The sequence below is a fragment of the Herpailurus yagouaroundi genome, unplaced genomic scaffold (genome assembly GCF_014898765.1).
Source record: "Herpailurus yagouaroundi ecotype Mexico unplaced genomic scaffold, PumYag 203, whole genome shotgun sequence".
Classification (NCBI taxonomy): domain Eukaryota; kingdom Metazoa; phylum Chordata; class Mammalia; order Carnivora; family Felidae; genus Herpailurus; species Herpailurus yagouaroundi.
In genome coordinates this window covers 15,271,504-15,286,519 of record NW_024412434.1, presented here as the reverse complement: position 1 = coordinate 15,286,519, position 15,016 = coordinate 15,271,504, and the positions used below count along the sequence as shown (strand labels likewise).

The 15,016-nt window shown below is 37.6% G+C and overlaps 1 protein-coding gene and 1 long non-coding RNA gene across 3 annotated transcripts in view; one reads left to right on the top strand and one right to left on the bottom strand.

Moving 5' to 3' along the window:
* Positions 1 to 15,016, top strand: part of PLXDC2 (plexin domain containing 2) — a 457,733-nt gene that overhangs the window by 420,607 nt on the left and 22,110 nt on the right. Inside the window, exon 14 of one of the 2 annotated variants that reach the window (XM_040451268.1) lies at positions 674 to 847. The exons of the other annotated variant lie outside the window; for it this stretch is intronic. Within the exon in view, the coding sequence (XP_040307202.1) occupies positions 674 to 832 (159 nt within the window). The 3' untranslated portion in view covers positions 833 to 847. Of the gene's footprint in view, positions 1 to 673; positions 848 to 15,016 lie in introns of those variants that run through there. 2 annotated transcript variants of the gene reach the window in all.
* Positions 12,515 to 13,274, bottom strand: LOC121014740 (uncharacterized). The gene is made up of 2 exons (XR_005783403.1): positions 13,208 to 13,274; positions 12,515 to 12,649 (listed from the first exon to the last, which is right to left on the bottom strand). It is a non-coding gene; the product is annotated as an uncharacterized LOC121014740 (long non-coding RNA).

Below are 15,016 nucleotides of genomic sequence, written 5' to 3'. Positions count from 1 at the left end.
CATACGGCACTTGTAGGAATTAGTTCCTGTGCTAGACATTGTGTGTAGTGTGGTGAAACTTAATGACTTTGCCCTTGAATGGATAGACCAGAGTTCATGCAACCAGTCTCCTATTGTGGAGCATTGGGGCTCTTCCTTTTTCTTTTCTACTATAATTAGCCCCATCATGGCAATAATAATGGTAATAGTGACCATTTATTACATTCACTAGTGGAAGTGATTTATACTTATTACCTCATTTAATTCTCACCAAGATTGTAGGATGTACTAAGCTTATCTCCATATCATAGATGAAGAAACTGAGGTACAATATTTAGGTAACTTGCTCAACATCATGGAGTTACTGATGGAGTCAGATTGATTTAGTTACTGATGGAGTCAGAATTTGAGCCCTGGTTCTCCAGAGACCATAGCCTTAACCACTGGGCCATGCTACCTCTCTGTATGTAAAGGGGCTTTCTTTATGCAGTGTATGTAAAAATATGGGAGGATATATATCTAAGGATTCTCAAAAATAGAGTCAATGGAAGAAAATAAACTATTTAATGGCACTTAAATATTGCCAAAATCATTGCCCAAAGTTGTGTACCAATTTATGTAGCTACTGTTGCTATTATCAATTTTTAGTGAAGATAATGACAGTGACTGTTGTCTCTGTGTTTTGTTCTTGCAGAAAATATACACCAGTTACTGTACATTTCATGGATACCAACCCTCTTCCTCATACAAAATATGTAAATGGGCCTTAGATTTTAAATGTAATGTTTGTAGTGAAAAATTGGATAAAATGGGAATTAAAACTCTACAACTACATCCTTATATGAAATGCTAAGTGAATGGGACAAAAGGGAATGAAATGACAAAAATAAAGAGAAATGTAGATAAGAGTCAAGAAACCTTGTGATAAAGCATAGCAGCACCTTATATATTGTGCAGTTAAACGACAATTAAATTGCCGGTTCATCCCCTGTGTCTTCATATACAGGATCAAGTACGGATTTTCATTCTCCTAAGACATTCAGTCTTTACTCAGTCTGGCAGAATAGTCTATTTTTCATGAATTTATCTTCTCTACTCCTCTGTCATCCTCTTCAGATTTTACCCTGAGCATTTTCTTTTATTTGTTTGTTTGTTTGTTTGTTTGTTTGTTTGTTTGTTTTGGGGGGGCAGAGGGAGAGACAGAGAGAGAGAGAGAGAGAGAGAGAGAGAGAAAATCCCAAGCAGGCTCTGTACCATCAGCACAGAGCCAAATGTGAGGCTTGAGCCCACAAACAATGAGATCGTGACCTGATCCTAAATCAAGAATTGGACACCCAACTGACTGAGCCACCCAGGTGCCCCTTCTTTAACGTTTTACCAGATGGCTTTAATTTTGTGTTTACCCAACTGACTTTTCTCATGAATTTTCAAAAAGATACCTGATTTTGACCCAAATAATATTATACAAGAATAACTAACATATTTTAAAATCTTTCTAAAAATTAGATTTATTATCTTGAAATAAAATAGCAGAGAACAAATATTCAAATACTCACATGCTCCTTAAAATTTTGATAGATTTTAACAAAACCACTGTCTCTTTGGAATAATCAAATACACCTTAGGTTCTACATTACATTTAATGTTTGCTGAACATTTCTAGGCATAGATTCTGTGTAAATTTCATTGTTTCATGAATATGGGTTACAGGGATAAATATTTATACTGCTGGATACTATTACATATCATAATTTAAGATTTCTAAATAAAATGCATAAAATATAATCTAATTGAAGGTCAAGAAAATAATATTAGAAAGTGGTAATGAAATGGAAAAGAATTCTTATGAGAGGATTCTTTGTGGACTATAAATAAAATAATTTAGACTAGCAATCTTAATGAAAGACTTTATTTCTTTTTAATATGAAATTTGTTGTCAAATTGGTTTCCATACAACACCCAGTGCTCATCCCAACAGGTGCCCTCCTCAATACCCATCACCCACCCTCCCCTCCCTCCCACCCCCCATCAACCCTCAGATTGTTCTCGATTTTTAAGAGTCTCTTATGGTTTGGTCCCTCCCTCTCTAACTTTTTTTTCCTTCCCCTCTCCCATGGTCTTCTCTTAAGTTTCTCAGGATCCCCAAACAAACAAAAACTGAAGGAATTCATCACCACTAAACCAGCCCTACGAGAGATCCTAAAGGGGAATCTGTGAATGAAAGACTTTAAATTGATTAGTGCCCTTGATTTTTCTTAGTATTTTAAACAATGGCTGGTAGTTAGACATTTATGTCCAGATTTGATCTACATTAATAAAAATGAAGGTAAATGGCTAAGATCCTAATGATAAAGATGATCAATACCTTGGAAAATAGATTCCATGAGTAAAATAGTAAAAGTTTTTGTAAAGTAACAACTAAGAATACTTCATCATGCCCCTGATGCTGTAAAGTACTACTGACCACATCCTCAGAGTGAAAGAAATCAGTGCAAAAGGCTCATTTAAAGATGATAGAGAAGAAAGCAAAAATTACAGGCACAATGCCACTCGTATCTCAGGAGGACACTAAGATAGTGCCGTGACAAGGGAGTGTGCCTTTAAAAAGGATGAAATTCTGGGGCACCTGGGTGGCTCAGTTGGTTAAGCATCCAACTCTTTGATTTATTGATTTATTGATTTATTTTAACATTTATTCATTTTTGAGAGACAGAGAGAGCATGAGTAGGGAAGGGTCAGAGAGAGGGAGACACAGAATCCGAAACAGGCTCCAGGCTCCAAGCTGTCAGCACAGAGCCCTACGCAGGGCTCAAACCCACGAACTGCGAGATCATGACCCGAGCCCAAGTCGGACACTCAACCGACTGAGCCACCCAGGTGCCCCAGCATCCAACTCTTGATCTTACCTCAGGTCTTGATCTCAGGGTCATGAGTTTGAGCCCCATGCTGGGGTCAACACTGGGTATGGAGTCTGCTTCAAAAAAAAAAATTTTTTTTAAGTTTACTTTTGAGAGAGAGACAGAGCATGAGCAGGGGAGGGGCAGAGAGAGAGGAAGACACAGAATCCGAAGCAGGCTCCAGGCTCTGAGCTGTCAGCACAGAGCACGACAAAGGGCTCGAAGTCACGAACTGTGAGATCATGACCTGAGCCTAAGTGTGACGCTTAACAGACTGAGCCACCCAGGAGCCCCCCCCCCCCCAAGAAAAAAAAAATTTTTAAGGATATAATTCTTACCCTAATGATTGGAGAAAAGACTGGATGGAGGGCTGAGCCGTCAGTGTGATAGCCACTAGCCCTATGTGACTGCTGAGCACTTGAAATGTGGCTAGTCTAGAATGAGATGCATATAAAATACCCACCAGGTTTTGAAATTTGAGTACATGATAAGAGCATATACTAGCTCATTAATTATTTCCATATTAATTACATGTTTAACTAAAAATATCTTGGGTATATTGGGTCAAGTAAGATATATTATTAAAATTAATTTGGGGAGCAGTCCGAGATAGCAGCACACGAAGATCCTTAACTCACCCCCTCCCACGCACACATCAAATCTGCAACTACATACTGAACAATTCCCTATGAAAAAGAGCTGAAAAACAGCGGAACAGCTCCTTCGTAACAAATGATTAAACGGCCACATGGAGACAGGTGGGAGACGCAGAGAGGCAGTCTCGCCAAAAGCCCCACCCCCACATGGCAATTCGGAGTCACGAGGGATCTCACAAATCCACAAATCCGGAGCTTCTTCCTGAGGAGTGAGGGGTTTCTGCCCCCCATCAGCCCCCCACTCCCCAGTTCTTGTGAGAGGCAAAACAGAGACCAACTCCCAAAATGTCTATCTTTGAAAAACAATGGGGCTGCCATCCAGGAAACCCAAAAGGTTGTAGGTACTAAGGTACTAATTTTAAAGGGCTCAAGTGCAGAACGACCCTTCCCAGGGCCCAGCCCAGAAGCAGCAGTTTGAAAAGCACCTAAACTATATGTGAAGGAGATTCACTTGCTAATCTTATTAATGCATCTGCTGGAGAGGAAGGAGCCTCTGAGACTCTCTCCAGAACTGGCCAGCACCATTTTTGCACTCTCCCACTACCTCCTTGGTGCCAGTGGGGGTCCACAATCCCTGCGCTCTCCCACTCCCCTGCAAAAGTGCGCACGTATGCCCCAGTCCCAGTCCCGTGCTCCACTCCTCCGGGAAGCCCAGCAGGCATGCACTTTGTTGCCACCCCACTAAAGCCAGTAGGCATGCCCCACCCCTGCACTCTCCGGTGCAGCCTTAACAAAGAACTGGAAAAATCATTCGTGTGTGAAGATTAAACAGCATGCTACTCGACAACCAATGGGGGGAGTGAAGATAGCAAAGGAGAAATCAGAAACATAGTTTGAGACCAATGAAAATGGAAGTACAACACACCAAAATCTCCGGGCTGCAGCAAAACAGGTATAAGAGGGAAATTCTAGGTTCATAGTGAAACAGGCCTAACACAAGACACAAGAAAATGTTCAAATAAACAATCTAATATTACATCTAAAGAAACTAGAAAAAGCAAAAGCAAACAGAGCCTCAAGTCAGGAGGGAGGAAATAACAAAGATCAGAGCACAAATATGAAGGAGAGACTAAAAAGACAGTAGAAAAGATCAATAAGCTCGTTCTTTGACAAGATAAGTAAAATTGATAAACCTTTATCATTTGAGAAAAAGAGAGAGAGGGCTCAAATAAATCAGAGAGAAAAGAAGAGAATTCACAACTGACACACAGAAATAAAAAGGATCCTAAGATAGTACTGTGAACAATTATACGTGAGCTTAGAGGCATAAATAAATTCCTAGAAACATACCGTCTTCAAAGACTGAATCATGAAGTAATAGAAAATCTGAATAGACCAATTACTAGTAAGGACATTGAATCAGTAATCAAAACTCTCACAACAAACAAAAGTCCAGGATAAGACAACTTCACTGGTGAATTCTACTAAATATTTAAAGAAGATTTAATACCTGTCCTTCTTAAACTCTTCCAAAAAATTGAAGGGGAGGGAATGCTTCCAAACTCATTTACAAGGCCAGCATTACTGTGATACCAAAAGCAAACAAAGACACCACAAGAAAAAAAAAAAGAAAACTGCAGGCCAATACTCCAGTGATCATTGATGCGAAAATCCTCAACAAAATATTAGCAAACCGAATTCAACAATATGTTAAAATAATCGTACACCATGAAGTGGGATTTGTTCCAGAGATATAGGATAGTTCAACATTTGCAAATCAATCAACATTATACACCACATTAACAAAACAAAGGATAAAAATCCTATCATCTCAAGAGATGCAGAAAAAGTATTTGACAAAATTCAACATCTGTTTATGATAAAAGCCCTCAAAAAAAGTGGCTATCGAGGGAACATCCTTCAATATAATAAAGGACACATACGACAGGCCCATAACTAACATCATATTCTACGTGAAAAGCCAAAGCTTCACAGCTACAATTAGGAGCAAGAGAAGGATGCCCATTCTTGCCATGTTTATTCATATAGTAGTGAAAATCCTAGCCAGGTCAATTAGGCAATAAAAAGAAATAAGAGGCATACAGATTGGAAAGGAAGAAGTAAAATGGTCAGTAGTTGTAGACGACATGATCTTATATATAGAAAACCCTAAAGACTCCACCAAAAAAAGTTAGAACTAATAAACAAATTCAGGCAAGTTGCAGGATACAAAATCAATACACAAATATATGTCGTGTTCTTATATATTAACAACAAACTCTCAAAAAGAGAAATTAAGAAGACGATGACATTTACAATTGCATCAAAAAGAATAAAAGCCCTAAGAATAAATTTAACCAATGAGGTGAAAGACCTATATGCTTAATTATAAGATATTGATGAATAAATTGAAGAAGCCACAAATAAATGGATAGGTACTCTGTGCTCATGGATTAAGAGAATGAATGCTGTTTAAAAGTCCGTATTACCCAAAACAATCTAGAGATTCAGTGCAATCCCTATATGATGTCAATTTTAAGGCATTTTTCACAGAAATAAAGCAAATTTGTATGGAATTGCAAAAGACCCTGAGCAGCCAAAGCAACTTAAGAAAGAAGAATACAGCTGGAAGCATCACACTCCCTGATTTGAAACTATATAACATAGCTATCATAATCAAACACTGTGTTATTGGCAAAAAAAAAAAGAAAAAAGAAAAAAGAAAAAAGAAAAAGAAAAGAAAAAGACAAGGACACAAAGATCAATAGAACAGACTAGAGGGCCAGAAAAGTTAAACTCAATACATATATAGTCCATTTAGAACAACAGAGGCAAGAATATGCAATGGAGAAAGGACAGTCTCTTCAATAAATGATATTATTGAAGACATCCACATGCACAAGAATGAAACTAGACTGCTATCTTACAGTACACCAAAATTAACTCGTTTATCAAAGACTTGAAATGTAAAATCCTGAAACCATAAAACTTCTAGAAGAAAACATAGGTGGTAAGTTCCTTGACATCATTCTTGGTAATGATTTTTTGGATCTGACCCCAAAAGCAAAGGCAATAGAAGCAAACATAGAGAAGTGGTGCTACATCAAATTAAAAAGCTTCTGCACACCAAAGGAAACCGTCAACAAAGTGAAAAGACAACCTATTGTGAATGGGAGGAAAATATTTGCAAATCATGTATCCACTAGAGGGGTAATATCCAAAATAAATAAAGAGAAAAGTCTGATTAATAAATGAGTAGAGGACCTGAATAGACATTTTTCCAAAGAAACCATGCAGAGGGCCAACAGGAAAAGATACTCATCATCACTAATCAGGGAAATGTAAACCAAAACCGCAATGAGATATCCTTTCACACCTGTTAGAATGGCTATTATCAAAAAGACAAGAAATAGAGGCATGTGGGTGGCCCAGGGGTTAAGCGCATCTGACTGTTGATTTCAGCTCAGGTCATGATCTCACGTCTCGCGAGTTTGAGCCCCCGTCGGGTTCTGCACTGACAACACGAAGCCTGCTTGGGAGTCTCTCTCTCTCCCTCTCTCTGCCCATCCCCTGCTCACACGTGTGCACCCACTCTCTCTCTTTCAAATTGAAAAACTAGACTTAAAAAAAGAGACAAGAAATAACAGACGTTGGCCAGGATGTGGAGAAAAGGGAACCCTCACATGCTATTGGTGGGAATAAAAGTTGGTGCAGCCACTATGGAAAACAATGTGGAGGTTCCTCAAAAAATTTAAAATAGAACTACCCTATCATCCAGCAATTCCACTTCTGTGTATTTATCCAAAGAAAATGAAAATACCCTACATTTATTGCAGCAGCATTTCTAATAGCCAAGATATGAAAATAACCTAAGCATCCATTGATGGATGAATGGATAAGGAACAATATTACACACACACACACACACACACACACACACACACATACACACACACACACACGAATACTACTCAGCCCTGAAAAAAAGATGAAAATCTTGCCATTTGCAATAACATGGATGGGAGGTATTAGGCTAAGTGAAACAGGTCAGACAGAGAAAGACAGATTGCCATATGATTTTACTTATAAGTGGAATTTAAAAAACAAAACAAATGAGCAAACAAAACAAAATTCATACAGAAAACAAAAAGTGGTTGCCAGGAGGGAGGCAAGTTGAGAGGAGGTTGAAATGAGTAAAGGGGGTCAAAAGATATAAACTCTCAGCTATAAAATAAATCGAGTCATGGGGATATAGTGTACAGCAAAGTGAGGATAGTCAGTAATATTATCATGTATATTTGAAAGTTATCAAAAGAGTAAATCTTAAAAGTTCTCATCACAAGAAAAAAAATTTTTTGTAACTTTGTATGGTTTCAAACCATAGCTACACTTACTTGTGGTCATCTAACAGTTTAGACAAATATCCAACCATTATGTTGTCTGCCTGAAACTAATATGTTATATGTCAATTATACCGCAATAAAAAGTAATTTCACTTATTTTTACTCTTTATGTGGCTACTAGATAGTTCTAACATTATGTATATGACTCACACTGTGTTTCTATTGGACAATGCTGATTTTGGAGGAAATCTTGCAGAGAAGAGGGGATTAGAAAGAAAATCTGGATCTCTCCATATTTTTTTTTTTGAACATAAAAAGACAAGTAATTTTTGACACAGGGGAGAGGAGAAGGTTGGAAACTTGAAGAGGGAGATGGCTGATAAAGCTATCTGATACGTTGTCCACTCACTCATTCATTTAGTCAAATTTGTTGACCTCCTATTAGGTGCCAGGTACTCCAGACACAGAGATAAGCAAAAAAGACAAGAGAAAATCATTGCCTTCATGAAGCTTACATTCTACTGGGTAGAGACAGATAAGCATATTTTAAGCTAGGTGTGGATGTCAAGTTGAATGTTTAGTTTTACAAAAGAGGCAACCTTTATGTAATGCTTGAAGAAAACGTTACATTTTTTGAGCAGTAAGATATTTAACCAAATAACCAAGGATATAAGAGTGTGATGACCTTTATTCCTGAGTTTTCAGTTTGCTAATCATTGTCCTCATCGTTTTATCATTTAAGACTTTTTATAGAGTTCTAGATATATATCTTGAAGGAAGGGAGGGAGGGAAGGAGGCAGGGAGGGACGAAGGAAAGGGCAGGCAGGCATACTGTTCTCTCAAACAGTTAATGTTCCTAAAGGACAAAACATTTTCATCATTCTTAAATGGTGCATACTGACTTGCATTAGAAGTCACATGATAGCTTTCACAATAAAACCAGGACAAAATGTCTAAATACCAGTCATTGTTCACACCATACTTTGAAATTCATATTATTACTAGAGGACCAAAATGTCTGCCTTTAGTGGAAGTACCCAGTATTTTTATCATCAAAATCTTAGGATGTGAAAACAAAGACCCCTCAGCATGTGTGCAAACCCACGATTCTATAACTTTTCCTGAATAAAGTGTATGAATTCCCTCAGTATCTACTTGAAATACATTTCCTTGGGGTTTTATGTTTTATCTTAAAAATGTGTATGAATTTTGCATTATCCTCTATAATGTAGACATGTTTGTTTGATATTAAAAAAATGACTTTGCCCAACCTTCAACCAAAGTCAACATTCCAAAAGATGATTCTTTTTCCTCTTTAACTTTGTGTGCCCGTGACACCCCAGTTGCATAGCTCTTGATACTATAAAATTCAGATAAATCCGGGACGCCTGGGTGGCTCTGTCGGTTAAGCATCTGACTTCAGCTCAGGTCATGATCTCACAGTTGATGGGTTCGAACCCCCTGTCGGGTTCTGTTCTGACTGTTTAGAGCCTTGCGCCTGCTTCAGATTCTGTGTCTCCTTCTCTCTGCCCCTCCCCTGCTCGTGCTCTATCTCTTTCTCTCTCTCTCAAAAGAAATAAACATAAAAAAAAAAAAAAAACCCTCCAGATAAATCCAAACCACTAAAACCCTCTGTCCCTGGAACCTAAGTGGGCAGTGTCCTTTATACACCTTTATTAGAGTTAGGCCCAATATAGAAATAGAACCCCAAGAGGGGGAAATAATGTGCTGGGGTCACAGAAAGCCTAGTTTCAGAGCTAAGACTGGAACCCAGGATTCCTCCTTCTGGGCTGCAGGCTGTGCTGCCTACAGCAACAAGGTAACAAGTCTCTTAAGCAGTTTGCCACTCAAGGGATTCCCCATCCCAACAAATATTTGTGAGTAACAAGGACCAGTGGAGAATATGATTAAAGAAAGACAGGCAGCTGTAGCCCTCAACTTTTCCTGGCAATGGATCGCGCATCCAGGAAAGAAGCCAGAGGACAGGAGCCAGGCAAGGATTCAAAGGCTGCTGCTGGGGAGTGTTTACTGAAAGTTTGGCATCTTGCTTTGCAGCTGCTAGCTGGATAGCACTTGGGGATCAGGAAGACACGATCCCTTGAATAATCTATGTAGTAAAAAGACAAATTCTTTCATAGACCCATGAGTCTTTTTTTTAAATCTGGAAGTCACATGTTTTTTAAAACTAAATTTTACCCACAGGTATTCCTTGGTCTTATTTCAGTCTTAAAGAAAACTCAAGGAGAAAAAGAATTCATTGAAACAAACTGCTTCTTATTTTCATTTCGTAAAAGGGGCAGAAAATGGCATTCACTTTTAATGAACTGCTATGAGGAAGGAAAGATTAGGCAAAACTTGAGATGGTTTGACACTCTTGTTGAAAAAGCTGCCTTATTAAATGGCGGCTTTCCAGAAATATAGCAAAATATAGGGGAATATCAGTGAAATTGGTTTGCTTTTAAAAAATTAGGGCACTGTTAGTATGTCTTTGGTTTTCTTATCTTACTTTCTGTTCTAAAACACTGGAATTTTCTTCATGTACATCGCTGAATGTTTCTGAGACATCGGTTCAAGTTCATGGTGATTCCCTTATATATGTAATCACCAAAATATAGATTTTTTAAACAGATGTCAATCTTTAATTTACTCTTCTGGGTAACATTTTAATTTAAATTCCTAAAACTAAAATAATGTTTCTAATTTAATGAAATATTTTCTTCCCTTCATTGGGAAGAATTATTAAAAATACTGAATAAAACGTTTTAGACTGCACTGAATTCTTTGCTCAAATTCCTTCTTGATTACCATTCCCTAAGTTATTTTTAATGGTGCAAAAGGCCATGAAATAAATCATATATATGTATATGTGTGAGTTTGTTATGTGTGTGTGTGTGTGTATATATATATATATATGTATATATATATATATATATATATATATATATATATATATTTACATATAAAATCTCCACAGGGAAGCTCTTAGTGGATGGACATATCCAATGAATAAATAAGTAAAAACCTGCAGAGCTATAATTCACACGGGCAGTTGTAAACCTGAATTATGTCATTTTGAGTACAAGATATATGTATTAGGTATTCTAATCCTCTCCTTCTGTTACCACTTTTTTAAATGTTTTTATTTATTTATTTTTGAGAGAGAGCAAGCACAAGTGGGAGAAAGGCAGAGGGAGAGAGAGAGAGAGAGAGAGAGGAGAGAGAGAGAGAGAGAGAGAGAGAGAGAGAGAGAGAGAGAGAGAGAATCCCAAGCAGGCTCTGCACTGTTAGCACAGGGCCCAATGCTGGGCTCAAACTCACCAGAAATCAAGAGTTAGACACTTAACTGACTGAGCCACCCAGACATGCCCCCCCTTACCTCTTTAAAAAAAGATTATTCCACTTACAGTGACAACTATTGAGTAATTTCTTCCTTGTGACTTTGGTAACTGTTCTTTGTTAAAAATAAATACTTACGTCTTTTCAATTTCTGGAAGCAGAAAATAGGAACTTTAATTTAGCTATAATTATTGCTTCACAATAATAATGAATTTATTGTATTATAAGATCTTTCCCACCAATTTCACATAGTATAAATTTTTTTCTGACAAAAATACAAAATTAAGCTACGTAAGTTGATTATTATGACATGCTTTGGTTTGTAAATAATACTAGAATGACTTGCAATTGTAAGAAAATTAAACTCTTTGAATTAGGACATTAAAAATATTCAGAATCTAGGGAATACAAATGTAAAGAAATGTGTTTATTATAAATAATAGACATAATCATGTTCTTTGTTATTCTATTAGAAGTTATTAGCCAGGGGCACCTGCATGGCTCAGTCAGTAGAGCGGCTAACTTCCTTCCACACAGGTCATTGTCTCACTGTTTAGTTCATGAGTTCGAGCCCCGCATCCGGCTCTGTGCTGACAGCTCAGAGCCTGGAGCCCACTTTGGATGCTGTGTCTCCCTCTCTCTCTCTCTGCCCCTCCTGGCTCTGCCTCTCTCTCTCTCTCTCTCAAAAATAAATAAAAACATTAAAAAAAATTTTAAGTAATTAGCCAAAGGTAGTTTTAATTTGCAAATGCGTTAGATTATTTTGCTCTATTTTCTTGAGGTGGTAAGTCTATAAAAACTTTCTTAATATAAACAAAATAATTTTTAATTCAAAATTAAAACAACTTTTTTAAAAACCACATAATAAGGGAATATAGAGTCAGAATTATTTGTTCTTGTTGTACCTTCTCTACTTTCAGATAATTACAATATTTATATTTTAATGAAAAAGCCATTCATCTGTTAAAAAAAAAACATTTTTTAATGAACCCTGACTCTGTGCCAAGTATCATCCTTGGCACAAACTTTGAAGGAGAAATGATATTTGTTTTATTAAAAGGAGAAAACTTTTTCTTCTCTAAAGAAAATAAATTTGTGATAATTATTCAGATCTCACTGCAATATAAAGTACTAGGGTTTTAATAAGGGCGAATCTCCTAATTGTGTGTCAGATTTTTTGTTTTATGAATTTAAGTCACATCATTTTTTTCTTGTTTTTCAAATTTTCCTTGCTGTTGATCTTGAAATACCTCTGATTCATTAGCTTGTAATTGGACTTGAATCTTGAGCATGTATAGTTTAATATGGGGAACATTTAATGTAGCATAAGGTTAAGTAAAGAACACCGAATTTTAGTGAAAAGTAATCTCAAAATTTATCATTTATACTATGTAGCTGTCAATTTAGAAAGGTATGTTTCATGAAAAGCAGGATGGCATCTCACCAAATAGGGTAGGCTTCATTCTTCACCTTATACTTGTAGAGGTACACGGTCAACCTAAAATGCGTTCGGAGGAGAGCCATGAAGAATATTATGGACTTGAAATTCATGGCAGGAATGGACGAAGGACAGAGAAGTTCTAGCAGAGAAAGTGCAGAAGGAGAAGCATTCTAGCTCCCCACCAATACTAATGGGCTGTCCTGTGAACGACAGATCTGACTTGTTCTAAATGGATCTGAGAGATAGATATGAGGATTGTCAGGGAGAAGCTATGAAGATACAAATATGGGCTCAATATAATCACCTTCTGTTAATCACAGGTACTCTGGTACTGAGGTAGTGCTTTTCTAATAATCAGAAAAGGTACTTTTCTCAGAGGCTCCTGAGTGATGAGTTCTTCATCACCACATATATTTAAGCATTCAAGAGGCCCTTTGTTGAAGACTTAGTAGAGGGTATCTAAGCATTATAGAAGTGCTTAAACTAGAATGAATTCAAAGTTAATTCTGTCCCCGTAAGTCTAGGATGTTCCGGCTTCCTCCCGCCCCCAAAGTTGTATACATTTCAGTACAAAAGTAGCAAAGTAAAGTAAAAAGTATGATTGTACATGCTTACAGTTTCTGAAGACATGTTATTTTTTGAGTAACTCAAGGTGAAAAAATAACATACCCGTACGGCAAGGAAGCCTATAGCTCCTCTATTCAGAGAATGTAATTCTTTATGAAGTCATAATTGCGGGGGGAAACTCAACTTGTTGTCTTTTTAGGGAGTTCATAGCATTGAGTGATGCCTTAGATTTCATGTTCATGTCACTGCAGGAGGAGCCAGGCATGGGTTTTTTTGATTTAAAAGTCTGCATAAAAACAAAGGAATCTGTCAGAAAAGTATCAACTGATATAAAGTGCCTCAAACAAATCTTTCCCGATAAGGGGTTAACTTGAAACAGAAGAAACTAACAAAGAGCCACAGAAATCCAAAGTGCTATCCTTTGCTTTCTCCGATAGTCCTCTTTGCAAACGCATTTCCTAAATTTTACCAAGAGAAGTTGACAGTTAAATATATACGTATGCTCTCTTTAAACAGGTAGGAGAGGCAAAGCATCCTTGACATTCTCCACTTACAAATAAATGCTTTTGTGGTTTTTCTTTCTATCCCCATCTTTTTCTTCTTTTCTCGGAAGACTAAGATTCTTCTGAGAACTGGTGTAACGTGTAAGCCCTGGCCACTCAAGATCACTTCTGCTATTCGTTTCCTTCCCTCTCACATTCTGCCAAGCAGCCTGAGGGAGTTTTTCAGTATTTGCATTAAAGAAAACTTTCTGAAAGTTAACTTGGCATCTTTCCCATTCCTATTTTATTTAAATCTGTGATCATTTTTATCTCTACATTATAATCACTGCTGAAGGGCAAAGTGCTTTTTTTTTTCCCCTTCTCACCCATTCTTTTAGCTATAGCAAACACAGACTTCAAGTTGAAACTCCCATGTTTCCATAAATAATGAAGCTGAGTCACATTCCAGACAGGTGCAAATTTGTTTCCCTGACATAGAACAGAATGTAAATCCATACTCTGGATCAGGAGGAGCCAGGAGGAGACTAGGCAGCTCTTTGGTTAGCTCTCCTCCATGCATCTCCACTTAAGGAAGTATATCATTATCTCTTATTGATCTCCAAGTTATAGAGAGACAGATAAATCTCTGCCTTGCCTTGCTGCCCTTATGGAACTACAGTTATTTGTATATTCATTCATCTCAGCACATAGAACAATTGCTTATGTATTTTTTTTTTCTTTTCTGATGAAAAGTAGACACAGCACTAAATTATTCTCAGTAATATTTTCCTTCAAATCAATATGGTGATAGATGTATAGCAATAAATGATGCAATTTAACAGTAAGTGCAAAAAGAGTCCTTTAGATATCAAAAGATAGTACTAATGGAAGTTTCTAGGAAGTTGTAGTGGTGGTAGCTGTTATGCCCAGAATTCGTGATCCCCAAAGACCGCCAGGGAGCCGAGTCCGATGTAAAAGCAAAAGAGCCTTTATTCGAGCTAGCTCGAGCTCAATCCCCTACCGGCACCGACGCAGCGGTGAGATACCAGGGAGAGAGAGCGAGTTTCAAAAGGACAAAGGTTTTATTGGGGCCTAGGGGCAGTTGGTGAGGTAATGGCTGTGGCCTTAGCCGATTGGCTGGGGAAGGGTCCGAGTCCTGTTAGGCAGGTGAGCGGGAGGTTAATCAAGGGGAGGAGGCGTGGTCAAGGTGAAGGACACAGAACAAGATGGAGTCGGCAAGGCCCGCCCTTTCAGTAGCAGCATAAATTCTTTATCTTTCAGAACATCCAGATACAAACAGGACAAACTGGATGTCAAAACCAAAACCTTACGGACAACACTGACAACAGGACTAGCTGACAGCTTATATCCAAAA